The sequence below is a fragment of the Silurus meridionalis genome, chromosome 5, assembly GCF_014805685.1.
Source record: "Silurus meridionalis isolate SWU-2019-XX chromosome 5, ASM1480568v1, whole genome shotgun sequence".
In the NCBI taxonomy this organism is placed as follows: Eukaryota; Metazoa; Chordata; class Actinopteri; order Siluriformes; family Siluridae; genus Silurus; species Silurus meridionalis.
This window is the reverse complement of record NC_060888.1, coordinates 25,710,852-25,724,396: the sequence shown is the minus strand read 5'-3', so window position 1 is coordinate 25,724,396 and position 13,545 is coordinate 25,710,852. Positions and strand designations below refer to the sequence as shown.

At 39.3% G+C, this 13,545-nt stretch overlaps 1 protein-coding gene across 1 annotated transcript; it reads left to right on the top strand.

Annotated features, from left to right (window-relative positions):
- Nucleotides 1-230: 230 nt before the first annotated feature.
- ndufa9a (NADH:ubiquinone oxidoreductase subunit A9a) lies at nucleotides 231-12,954 on the top strand. Its single transcript, XM_046850338.1, has 11 exons — nucleotides 231-351; nucleotides 1,338-1,508; nucleotides 3,020-3,117; nucleotides 4,441-4,532; nucleotides 4,635-4,776; nucleotides 7,395-7,497; nucleotides 8,568-8,638; nucleotides 8,758-8,834; nucleotides 10,461-10,556; nucleotides 10,673-10,739; nucleotides 12,681-12,954. The coding sequence occupies exons 1-11, from the start codon at nucleotides 297-299 to the stop codon at nucleotides 12,849-12,851; spliced, it is 1,143 nt and encodes a 380-aa protein (XP_046706294.1). The 5' UTR covers nucleotides 231-296; the 3' UTR covers nucleotides 12,852-12,954.
- The last annotated feature ends 591 nt before the right edge of the window (nucleotides 12,955-13,545 follow it).

The following is a 13,545-nucleotide window of genomic DNA, read 5'->3' as shown; positions in this document are numbered from 1 at the left end:
AATCTAATAAATTATTAAATTACTTATTTGACAACCAATTCTAACCGGTCTTTTTTGTCCCTCTGCGTTTGCCGTACTACCGTTTTGGTGAGGCTTTTTCCACTCACCCTAATTTAATAAGTCCCGCCTTCTACATTGTGATTGGCTAATTACAAGTCTGTAAGCGGGGATGTGAAAATTTAGCCAATCATAGAACTGGAATTGACGGTTGTATTGACAAATAGCAGGGAATAGGTCGGGTTTAGTCAGAATACGGGTAGGAATAATATCCTAAGTTTGGTTGACGGGGCGGAAAAATGGCGGCTCTCGTATGTGTTAGCCGTCCTGCGAGTGTCCTTCCCAGGCTTTCCAGTAAGTGTTTAATAAAAATAAAGATATATGTGTTTATGTGTAATATAGAAATAAAACGTTGACACTTTTGAATGCACAAAGAGATGTTAATGCTGAAGTCAGGAGGGTTTTTTTAAAGATAAAACTGCTGTCCTTTGCAGCTTATAACATGACCCTGCTAGCGCCGAGGCCGGTAATATTAGACAATATTGTGAGATTAGTGATAATAAATATAATCTTAAGGTACTTTTAACCAAAATAATTTAAAAAATTAGTTTTCTCATGTAGTGTTGTGATGATCTGTGTGTGTGTGTGTGTGTGTGTGTGTGTGTATATATATATATATATATATATATATATATATATATATATATATATATATATAAGCAACCCAGAATATGTTTTATATTTGAGACTTTCCAAAGTAGCTCTATTTAGCTTTAATGACAAACTCTTGGGATGTTTTGGCATGAGTTACACTGGAGAGTGAAGGAAAAGCAGCCAACAAGCACTCAACATCTCTGAGAACAACAGCTTACTGACACCTTTTGGAAAACCATATATAAAGTTAAAATACTGACCACATATTTTAGATTTAAATGTATTTGCAGATTGTTTTTTTTTTCCATTGACATGTCCATTACACATGGAAGTCATATTGATTTCGGACCTTTATAAGTCATGTCAAACATTTTGGTTGATGTCTTGTTTTTATATGTTATATATGGGCAACAGTTTGGGAGATGAGTACAGTTGAGTACCGAGATGGGTACAGTTTATTATATACTGAAGCTGGCTGGACTAGAGCAGAAGTCCCCAACCTCTGGGTCATGACCTAGTACCAGGCTGAAAACCAACTGAAAACAAACAACTGTTTGTACACCACAGATCAGTTTACAACCCGTGTACCAGAGAAGAGCGGATAACATGGCGTGTATAAGTAGTTTTGCACGCTTCTATCCATTCTGTAATCCATGCGTCGGTTTTCCTCCTGTCATCTCGTTCAGGTGTCTGCTCTCCTGCAGTGCTTGCTGCTGGCCCTGTTGCAGTCCAGCACAGGCAGATCCACCATGCTCTCCTCCCTAAAGGCAAAGGAGGTCGTTCCTCCTTCAGCGGCGTAGCGGCCACCGTCTTCGGAGCCACTGGCTTCCTGGGCCGATATGTTGTCAACCGACTGGGTGAGTGTGTATCATACGTGTAAAGATGTAACAAGCACCGAGCAGACAAAAAAACCCACACTTGTCATTCTTGCTTATGTCTTTGCAACTTGGCAAACATGATTTAAAAAAAAAAAAGCTACAGGAACCCGTTGGTAATGATCTCAGCAGGTGGAAACGGTGTTTGCTTTATGTATTCATCGTTCTATCTCTTTAAGGGCCTCACTCAAGGGCCCAACAGCGACAGCTTGGTCGTGCTGCCATTTCAGCATTCTGATCTCCCACTTTCCATATACTTTTGATATACTACACTTTCCTATAACTTTATCATACACTTTAGATGCATTACAATTTCCCATACATTTCCATTACACAAGGGTTTAGGGCCTTGCTGATGGGCCCGACAGTGACAGCTTAAACTTGAACTCTTAACCTTCTGATCAGCTTCCACTTCTGATAGACTTCACTCCCCATACACTCGATCAGGGGTCACGACCTTTTTGACAATGAGAGCTACTTCTTGGTTAACGTGAAGGGCTTCCAGTTTGATCTGAAATAACAAATTTGCTCAATTTACCTTTTATTAAATGTTATTATTAATAATTAATGATCTTCATCTATGTGAAGACACTGATCATGTTAATGATTTCTCATAATAATTATCAACAATGATCTAACAAAGTAGGAAACGGCTATTTTTTGAAAAGTCCCGCGGGCTACTCGTGTGGTCCTTGCGGGCACCATGTTGGTGACCCCTGCACTAGATACATTACACTTCCTATACTCTGAAGGATTGTAATGTAGAAATAACGTCTTACATAATTGAGACGGAACGCTCTTCACGTAAAGATGACCTCGTGCCAAAGAAAGGCGGTAACATTTCCTCTGTGGTTTGTGAACAAACTTATGTCAAATGCAAAATATGCTGAAAGTCCGTTGCAACCGGTAGCAGCAGCACCACTCATTTATTCCAGCATTTTCGACAGACACCAAGCTGAATGGGAAGAATTCTCTAAATTAAGAGATGAAAACAAACCAACAGTCTGCCGTTCAAGTGCAGCAGGTCCACATCAGATTGCAAGATGTCATTACCGGTATCATTTTCTAATTCCAAAGAATGTATGCAAAGAATAGCTTCTGCAAAGATATTTAACTGGGGAATTTATTTTTTTACATTTATTTATACCACATTGACCACTTTATTCATGGTATGCCCACTAAAATACAATGTTCCTAAACCAGATGTTTTTTTGAAATGACTAAAAAAGAGATTGTTCTTTCAGTCATGTTGTAGTTTGTGCACAATAGAAAAAATGTAAATAGCGAATCAAACATTCTGAAAATAAACGTGATCTCGCCTGGCACTAACTACAGTTACACTGCACTTCCCATACGCTTCCAAATAAACTACAGAATTACTTTATTTTCAATGTACTTCCTTTACAATACACAGATACACTACACTTCCCATACAGTTATATTCGGTTAAAACATTTTACTGGTGTGTGAGATCATGTGCTTTGTGTCCTCAGGACGGATCGGCTCTCAGATCGTGATCCCTCACCGCTGTGACCAGTACGATCTCATGTACCTCAGACCTATGGGCGATCTCGGCCAGATCATCTTCATGGTGTGTAAAAGTGGCATGCAACACGATTTTTATCCAGTCCGATAGTGTGCACCGAACAGCGACGCGATTTTATTCCTCAGTATCTTTGCGATCACCAAGGAGATTAGATTTTCTCATTTTAAAGATGTCTCCCTGTGGCTTTTCAAGAGAGTCAAGTCAAGAAGCTTTTATTGTCATTTCAACCATATATAGCTGATGCAGTACACAGTAAAATGAAACAACGTTCCTCCTGAACCCAGGTGCTACATAAAAACAAAATAAAACAGTCACAGAACAGAAGAACACAGGGCCAGGAACTAAGATCCTCGCCACATAAAGTGCATGTGTGCAACTGGTGCAAACAGTGCAAAAGACAACACAGGACAGTGCAGGACAATACACAAAATATAAAAATAAGAATAGCAATAGCTCCGCCAGTAAAACCTGTTGTGACAGAATAAGGTGCACAGTAGCAGAAAAATGTAACCAGAATTGTGCAATTCAACAATAGCAGCAATCCAAATAAACTGAACAGTGACCAAAGGATTTGGACAGAATATTGTGCAAAAAGAGCAAGTCCCAGAAGATCAGCAACAAATGGCATGTAAACATTTTGCGATAATGAAAAGTGTGAATGGTGCTGAAACCTGAGTGTGCGAAGTGTATGATGTGTGTTGAGTCCGGTTTGTACAGATCAGTCACACAGTTGAGTGTGAGTGTGCGTGTGAGAGTTCAGTTCAGATGTTTGTTGAGGAGCCTGATGGCTTGCGGGAAAAAACTGTTGCACAGTCTTGATGTGATGCCCGAGTGCTTCGGAACCGTTTTCCTGATGGTATAAGGGTGAAGAGTGTAGAAGAGTTTTCTGTTCGAACGTATGAAAAACCATGAACACAAAAACATGTCTTCAGATCCAGTGCAGCTGTTGAAGAACAGGAAATATGCCGTCCATTATAGGAGTTTGTGCAGCCGAGTTCTGCACCAACTGTAACTTGTGTAGGAGTTTATAAGGAAGACCAAAAAAACCAAAAAAGAGCATTGCAGTAGTCTGTGTGAGTTGACAAGAGTGTGAACTATAGTAGCTCATCATTGAAAGGGCCGGGCGGACGCCATAGTTAAAGTATAAACAGCTGTTTCTTTCGATATCACGCATCTTTATCAATATCCCAAGCAATTGTAATCGATCTCTGTGTGAAACATGGTGGCGTGTGCACTACAACTCCCGAACACCCAAAACCAATTGTGTAGAGATTTCATGAATATCAAACTAAATAAACCAAAGAAAAGAAAAAGATGGGTGTCTGTGCAACAGCATTCTTTTACCATTCTGTCCTTTTCATGTTTCAGGAATGGGATGCAAGAGATAAGGAATCGATCAAAAGAGCAATCTCTCACTCAGACGTCGTGATCAACTTGGTAGGACGCGAGTGGGAGACGAGGTACACAGGAGTTTGTTTGTACTCTTTATTATACACAAAGTTTCGGAGGTGAGACCGAGTTCGCTCCACGTTCTGATTTTTTTTTTTTTTTGCGCTCTGCAGCAACTATAAGTTCGAGGAGGTCTTCGTGACCATCCCTCAGCAGATCGCAAAGGCGTCACGGGAAGCCGGAGTGTCAAAGTTCATCCACCTCTCGCACCTCAACGCGGACATCCGCAGCCCGTCGAAATACCTGAGGAACAAGGTACACACTTTTATTTATTTTTTTATTATATATATATATATATATATATATATATATATATATAAAATAAATAAATAAACATAAGGGTACACACATTTAACCCAGTTTATATTCTGTATAGTGTCAAGGTTTATTTATTTATTTATTTATTTTTCCTTTTTCTTTTACTCAGACTTTAGTCTAGAATTTTTGTGCTCTTTAACCAAATCACACTTTTCTGTTGATTTCTTATTAGGCTTTATTTGTTAAACTCTGTGTAAACTAATTTTAATCATGAATAGTTGGAGGAAATGTGGTGTTATGAAAATGAAGGTCGGAAAACAATGTACATTTCGAAACCTTACAGCGACCGAATTTGTCTATATTTACATTAAAGCAGACTCCCGAATCAATATCTGAGCTTGAATATATAAAGAGATTTGGTTAGATCATTAAAAGGTAATTAATGGCTGAGTGACGATTATCAACAAATACACGTGAAGAAAATGAGTGTAAATCTGTGTGGAAATTTTGCCTTATGTGGATATTTATTATCTCAGTTTTCTTATTATTGTGGTGAGACCTGAGCTGTTGTATGGATTAGAGACATCAGCATTTAGTAAAAGACAGGAGGTGGAGCTGGAGGGAGCAGAGCTGAAGATGTTGAGATGTTCGTTGCGAGTGACGAGGATGGACAGGATTAGAAATGAGTTTATTAGAGAGACAGCGCATGTGGGACGTTTTGGAGACAAGGTGAGGGAAGTGAGATTGGGGTGGTTTGGACATGTGCAGGGGAGGGACATGGGGTATATCAGTAGGAGAATGCTGAGGATGGAGACACCAGGAAGGAGGAAAAGAGGAAGACCAAGGAGGAGGTTTATGGATGTGGTGACGGAAGACATGCAGGTAGTTGGTGTGAAAGAGGCAGATGTAGAGGACAGGGGGGGGTATGGAGACGGATCATCTGCTGTGGCGCCCCCTAATGGGAGAAGCCGAAAGAAGTGTGTATCAGAGATGCGCTGTAATATGGTGAAATTTGTTTCAAAGGTATGCAAATGGGCTACTGTTTTCTAGAAGGTTGTAACTGTGGACAATTTTTTAATTTTGTATTAATTTTTTTTTTTTTTTTTACAGCTAATACTTCAGATAACTCCATTTGTAATGGTGGGGGTAGGGGGGGATTTGTTACACTTTGTATGAGATTCTGTCTTCTGTAAGAAACTGAAAGAAACGGCAAAAATTCAGAACAGTATGGGCGAGTAAATGATGACAGAATAAAGACTTGAACTATTTACTCAATTTGGTGAACGTTCTCAATAGCACGCATTTCCTACTATCTTTTAATTTCTATGATGACCAGCAGAAACTAGCGCCCTCTCCTGGTTAGAGAATTAACATCCTAATATATAAGCAGTCTTGTTTTTGTTTTTTTTCTCTCAGCGTTTGGCCAAAATGATCGTTTGCCCATCTGTTTTACTATAAATAGACTACTAATACATTTTACTGTTAGAAATTTGTCCCTATAAGTTTCTTCTTAATGAAGGGGCCAGTGGGGATATTGGCTCTGGGGAAACTCATTGAGATGCTATGAATACAAAACATTAGAGGAACCAGACAAAAGACATCTGGATGTAGTAAGAGCAGCTTTATGCAAATGAACCAATGTTTTGTGTGTGTCTACGTACATGTACATACATACACACACAATAAATAAATAAAGCTGTGTCAAGTCAAGTCAAGTCAAGTTTATTTCTATAGCGCTTTTTACAACAGACATTGTCTCAAAGCAGCTTTACACAAATCAACAGTGATGGTGAATGGTGTGAATTTGTCCCTGATGAGCAAGCCGTGGCGACTGTGGCAAGGAAAAACTCCCTTAGATGTTATGAGGAAGAAACCTTGAGAGGAACCAGACTCAAAAAGGGAACCCATCCTCATCTGGGTGACATCAAGAGTTTGATCATAAATCTTTCAACAATAAAGAACACTGGACATGAGCACTGGAGTATAAGATTATAAGTGATGTTCTTTCTGCAGTCTTATACAGTCTATATGGTTAGTAGCTCCGAGTTTTATGAGCTCAGCATTTGTGATCACCACAGATCCAGCATCAGCTTCTCCATGCCAGAGCCTTTAAACACTCCAGGAGGTCCAATGTCAAAACTCCACACATGTAGCGGGATCCAAATGGCACTGGTACGTCTCTAGATGGTTCGGGATGTTTGTGAGTTCGGCATCTACTTCTTCAAAGGTCCGTAATCATCACGAGGTGGGAGGTGACTGGAGCTGGCCAAACCTCAGGGTGTCTCGGGATGGGGAGAGAAAGAGAAGCAGTGGAGAGGAATTAGTGTAGCTGCTGTTCATGATATTAACAGCACAAGTTGATAATGTGCATGTGATCAGATGTTCTGTGGGTGGGGAAAATGTGACAACTGTTGAGCAAATGAGTATGAATAGTAAAAAAGACTACGCCAACCGCTGCTTTTGTGATTTATATATTTTTCATTTTGATACGTAATCGTGTAACATACAATGTCAGAAACGATATAAACAAACCACACGGGTGCACTTCACTTCCTTTCAGAAAGGATGTTCATTTTAATGAAGAGCGGTAAGCAATTTCTTCCTGTGTTGACCAGGCTGTTGGAGAGGCGGCGGTGAGGGACGAGTTCCCAGATGCCGTCATCCTGAAGCCGTCCGAGTTCTTCGGAAGAGAAGATCGCTTTTTCAACCACTTTGCTAGTACGTGTCTAGTGTAATTAACCCTTATTAATAAAGACGTTTTTATTACTAGTTCTTTGACCAAGTTTTGCGAGGTAATGATAAATGATGGTTTTGTTTTTTTTTTTTTTTAATGGAATGCATCAGGGTATAGCAGTAAAGTTATATTGAGAATAATTTTATATATATATATATATATATATATATATATAATATATATATTTTTTTTTTGCCCCCATTTCTCATGAACTGAAGACTTTTGCTATGTACACAAAAGGCCCATTTCTCTCAAATATCGTTCACAAATCTGTAAATCTGTGTTAGTGAGCACTTTGCTGAGAAAATCCATCCACCTCACAGGTGTGGCAGATCCAGATGCTGATTAGACAGCATGATTATTGCACAGAGTCTCAGACTGGCCACAATAAAATGCTACTCTAAAATGTGCAAATGTAAATGTTTTAATAGTTAAAATAATTGTGTATATATAAACATATAAACATTAATATATATAAACATTAATATATGTTAATATATACATTATATATTAACCTAATATATGCATATGTGTATATATGCATACATTATGTTAATATATGTTAATATATACATCCCTTGTAATAACATTAAAATAGAAAATAAACGCATTCTACAATTTAAATATTCAACTTCCTCTATTTCAACTAAAACTTAAAACATTACTTAAATACATTTTAAACTAGATCAAATATCTATAAATAAAACGCATCCATATATGAAGTTGTATAATATAAAGATGTTTTGATGCGTGTAATTTGTTAGCAATATTTTTTTTTGTTTGTTTTTGATGTGGCCAATATAGTACAAATATTTATTCGCTGTTTGTTTCATTTATTACTTTTTGTGTTTATTTAATTTAAAATCTTTTTAAAAAATTTACATTTTAAATCTGTTTATCATAATGTTAATAATCATATTGCACAGTAATTATTGAAATAACTAATTATATGCGTAACTATTTAACATATTGATAATTATTACATTACAACGTAATTTTGCATAAATTGTTAAAGATCATTTTGCACTGTTGTAATGTGTGTCTTTGTGTGTAGACATGCGTTGGTTCGGCAAGGCCGTGCCTCTGATCGCGATGGGCAAGAAAACAGTTAAGCAGCCGTGCCATGTGAGTACAGCACACTTTCTATTTACTTTTGTGTCTTATTCTTGAGTCTGTCCTACAGAAGGTCCACCAGGTTCCTCTGGTCAGTGTTTGCACTCATGGCCTCTCTGTTCTCTCTATAGGTGGTGGACGTGGCAAAGGCCATCGTTAATGCCATTAAAGATCCCGATGCAGACGGCAAAACGTACGCGTTAGTCGGGTAAGAGGCATCGTAATTATCTAAGAGCGCCGCTTTCAGTGCTGACCTACAGGTTATTCAGAGAACGCCGTCATCCATAACGCCGACAGATACAAAGTACACAATGATGTTATATTTCTAATACACATTATATGATTAAATAATTAATAATTAATTACGTATGTAATGAATATGTAAATTAACTCCCCATAATACAGAATTCATTGAAGTTTATCGATACACAGAAAAGAAAGCTGACAAGTGCGGAAAACTGGTGTAGGCGGAAGCGGCCGTCTTGCATTAGAGCGTGAAGTGCGCTTGTGTTTTCTTTTGTGAAGCAATATGGTGTGTTTCTCAAGTACTACTTGTGCATACAATGCAAACGGTTGGTTTCTGGGTAAAATATCTTTGCGCTCTCTTTGCATGGTCTACTCTCTGTCTCGCTCTCTATCTCTCTGCCATCTTACAATTAAGACTTTCCCACTCTAGAGAAGTCTCCTGACTGTTCAAATCACTGACTCTAGAGACTCCTTTCCATATATGTTAAACATCTAAGGGGTGAAGTCGCATCACAAAGATCAAGATCAACAGGAATGTAATGGTTGTTGGTACAAAAATGCAGTGCAGTTAAACATCAACTCGTTCCTTACCATGAAGAACTGCTTTACACACTCTTGGCATGTGGGCAGTTTGTTTCTAGAAACATTCAGCAGTAATTCTTCCTGTGCCTCTCTCGTTGGAGATTTCTTTAAGATCCAGTTCATCCCAGAGCAGTTCACTAGGATTTGGGTGCGGTGACCAGCCAGGACATTCCATGATAAAGAACACTCCAGAAGACCTCTTGCTCTGTAAATAATGCTTAAAGATCCTGGACGTATGAACGCAGTCCAGACGGAGTTGCATGGCGGAATGGGCGCCATGTTGGTTCCTTTCACCCGGAATAAATCTCCAACCCTCCCTGCTTCAAAACAACCCCAAACCATCAAGCTTCCACCTCCATGTTTGACTGTGAAGACGAGGCAGTCTGATCAAATCTCTCCTGTTCTTCGTCTTGCATGCATTCCTCTGTTAGAGACACAAATCTAAAATCTTTTTTTCTACTCGTTCACAAAAAAATGTAAAGAAAAGCAACACGCCTGTGTCTCAACAACCATAAAAGACTAGGTGTTTCCACTTCTGAGAAGTTCTGTGTATTAATATAAACCAAAACCCTACATATATAATAGATATGACTTTCTGTTAAACTGGACAATCATTATTACTGCTTTTGCCTATAAAAATGGGACTATAGTTAAAACACTAGTCTTTGGTTTTGTCCTGCTGTTTATTCAGTCTTTATTAGCTGTGAAAACACCCATTGTTTGTGTTAATAAAAGTGAAATGAAAGCTGGAATTCATCAGCGGTACCTCAAACACAAACCCATGCTTAAACAATACGTTTTCTCCTGAGCACACACACGTGTAAATATGATTATTCAGAATGTAAACAAATGGTCTGCATTTTCTTGTTTGCCTTACGCTTTTTTTTTCCCTCTCTCCCAAACGGCATCTTGTACAAACCGTGTTAACGCGACGCCGTGTTCTCTCTCTCTCTCTCTCTCTCTCTCTCTCTCTCTCTCTCTCTCTCTCTCTCTCTCTCTCTCTCAGGCCTAACCGATATCTACTGCACGACCTGGTGGAGTACGTGTACGCTGTGGCCCACAGGCCGTTTGTGGCCTACCCCATGCCACGCCCTCTCTATCAGTAAGCCCTTCGCTTTGTTACGATGGATTTCGGACTGTCGTGATCTCAGATGTTCATGATTAATGTATTTATTTATTTTTTGCCCTTTTTTTTTTTTTTTTTTTTCTCTTCCCCAGTCTCGTTGCACGCTTCTTTGAGCTAAATCCCTTTGAGCCGTGGACGACACGTGACAAAGTGGACCGGGTACGTACGCTATAATCGGAGTCTGAGATTCAGCACACCTGAAGCAGAGAGAGTTAAGGACCTTGCTGAAGGGCCCAGCAGTGGTATTATAATGATTTGGATTTTAATTATTGGAACTTCAGCACCACCCAAGTTAGGACTGGTTCTCTAATGACTCAACTAGTGCTGGCAGTGGTGAGGAAAAAACGCACCGAGATGGTATGAGGGAGAAACCTTGAGAGGAACCAGACTCAATAGAGAGAAACTTGTAGACTCTAAGAAAGAAAATCGAATTTTATAACCTATTTATCTCTGTAAATCTGTCCAATTTTAAAACCACTATACAAATAAAATTAGATGAATTATATCACATTGATTTGTTGGAGGGACAGCGCATGTAGGACGTTTGAGACAAGGTGAGAGAGGTGTGATTGAGATGGTTTGGACATGTTCAGGGGAGGGACATGGGGTATATCAGTAGGAGAATGCTAAGGATGGAGACACCAGGAAGGAGGAAAAGAGGAAGATCAAGGAGGAGGTTTATGGATGTGGTGAGGGAAGACATGCAGGTAGTTGGTTTGAAAGAGGCAGATGTAGAGGACAAGGGGGAATGGAGACGGATGATCCGACTGAAGATATAATCATTAGCGGCGATAATTAATTGAACCGAAAAGAGAAGAAAATTCTCCACCATTCTAACGTCACCACCATTTCTACACCCAAAGTGTGGATTTGTCTATTGTCCAAATTGCATGTAAATCGTTTGCTACTGTTGGGTCCAGTCCTCGTGATTTCCTGAGATTTCCATACCATCTCCACACACCTGCCTTTGTCTCAGGTTTGCGTTCGTTGCCAGTAGTGCATGCTTGCTGAGGCCAAACGAGTGGCTCGTGCCAAGAAAGCAAACACCAAGCCAAAAAAACTGTGGTGTTCTCATAGCCACGCGGGATCTCTCCATGTTTTTCGGTTCTTCTGATTTACATAGGGAGTCTGCGATCAGGCCATGTTTAGTAATGATTCATTTAAGATGTGTGTAAATATTGTCGCACAATAAACTAATTCCCCTGTGGATTTACAAATATTGTTACGATATACTCTGATTTATATGCTGATCAAGCGTTTTCACAGCACAGCCGAATTTGTATTTATTTATTATCATTTTTTTCTTCAGTGTCGCTCAGACAAGGCTGAAAATGTGTTCAAGCGCAGTAAAGCAGCTCAGCCACTGCAACGCATTCGTTTTTACGGGTACAGAATAATGCTTCCGGGTTTTATACAGGGTTTCCATCGGGTCTTAAAAACGAACAAATCGAAATTTTAGGTCTTAAAAAGTCTTAAAGTCGCTGTTTTAGGTCTCAAATCATTTTAAACCAGTCGAAATTTTATGTTAATGCTCATTGAAATGCTCATGCAGCACTTTAGAATGGGTTTTTTTTTGCTCTGTATTACGACTACAAGTGAAACAAACATGCAACAGCCAATCGCTTTCTGGTATTGGTGCGAATCTTTCTTGGGTTGTACCACAGATGGAAAAAAAAAAATGGGGAAGTGCAAGTTCAGCAAATACTTCAGCGAATTTAGGGCCCAGTTAAAGCCACTTGCTATCAATGTATGTGGTGGTGTGTTGTGATGTTGTGATTATATACAGGTCTTACATTTTAGTCTTAAAAGAAAAAATGTGAATTTGACTTGGTGAACCTGCAGAAACGCTGCTATTGGGTGCCATTTATTTTGTACTAATAGAAAATCTGGTTTCATTGGTCTTAATATGTGGATTATACATAGTTAAAAAGAAATGATTTACAGCATATATATCATCTGGGGTTTAACATTAGTGTGCCGTCTTATGCATAAATTTACTCGAACGCAGAAGCTTTTCTGAAGGTGAATTAGTTTCAGCTGTACTTCTTCAAATCTAATGGCATGAAATACAAATATTGACGTTGCTCTGCATTGCTCCAGTTTCATTTAACAGACCTGAAGTACCCGGATCTGCCAGGTTTCGAGGACCTGGGCATCACGCCTTCCTCCGTAGAGCAGAAAGCCATCGAGGTCCTGCGCCGTCATCGCCGCTTCCGCTTCCTGGAGGCCGAGCTGAGCGAGACCAAGCCTGCCAAAACGGTCGCCTACTGAGCAGTCGGTCGGAGCGCAGTCATCTGCTCATCTTCACACGTGGTGTTGTCTGGTTTGACTGCATCTATGTACATAAATAAATCAAATAAATAATTAAAGACGACTCGGATGTCGGCCTGGGTTTCTGATTCGTGAGGTGAAGGTGAATTTGTTCAGTTGTTTTGCCACTTCAACATCACAGTCTGTTACACTTTTTATCAAAGATTGCTATCTGGTGTAACTGGTGTGACATAACTGGTGTAGCTGCATTGCATTCTGGAACGCTGAATCTGATGTGTGCTGTGTAAAATGTTTTATTTTTTAAACAAATGTCGAATAACTCGAGAATTTCCCAAATTTGGACGCACTCAACTGAGATGAACCAGAGCAGTGAAGGAAAAGCAGTCAACAAAAATGTTTAACAACCCAAAATATGTTTTATATTTTAGATTATCCATAGAGGTGTTGAGTGCTTGTTGGCTGCTTTTCCTTCACTGCTCTGGTTCATCTCAGTTGAGTGCATCCAAATTCTCGTAACTTTTCTTTTTGCCGCCTCTGCAAGATGTTTCAAAAATCACCACCCAGCAAAATTCCTTTAGGTTTCTGTCTTGAAAAATTTGCCCCTCCAATGTTTGATCCTGATTTCAGCTTACTGTCTGGCCTGGGTTCCACGTGTCCCCCTCGTGTTCACATTTGTGTTCTTGATGAGCATTAG

Bases quoted from the DNA above. Each gene is read 5' to 3' on its own strand.
- ndufa9a (XM_046850338.1), top strand. From the start codon at position 297: ATGGCGGCTCTCGTATGTGTTAGCCGTCCTGCGAGTGTCCTTCCCAGG. The intron at 4,533-4,634 runs GTACACAGGAGT...TGCGCTCTGCAG, and splicing joins GGACGCGAGTGGGAGACGAG to CAACTATAAGTTCGAGGAGG. The intron at 4,777-7,394 runs GTACACACTTTT...TGTGTTGACCAG, and splicing joins CGAAATACCTGAGGAACAAG to GCTGTTGGAGAGGCGGCGGT.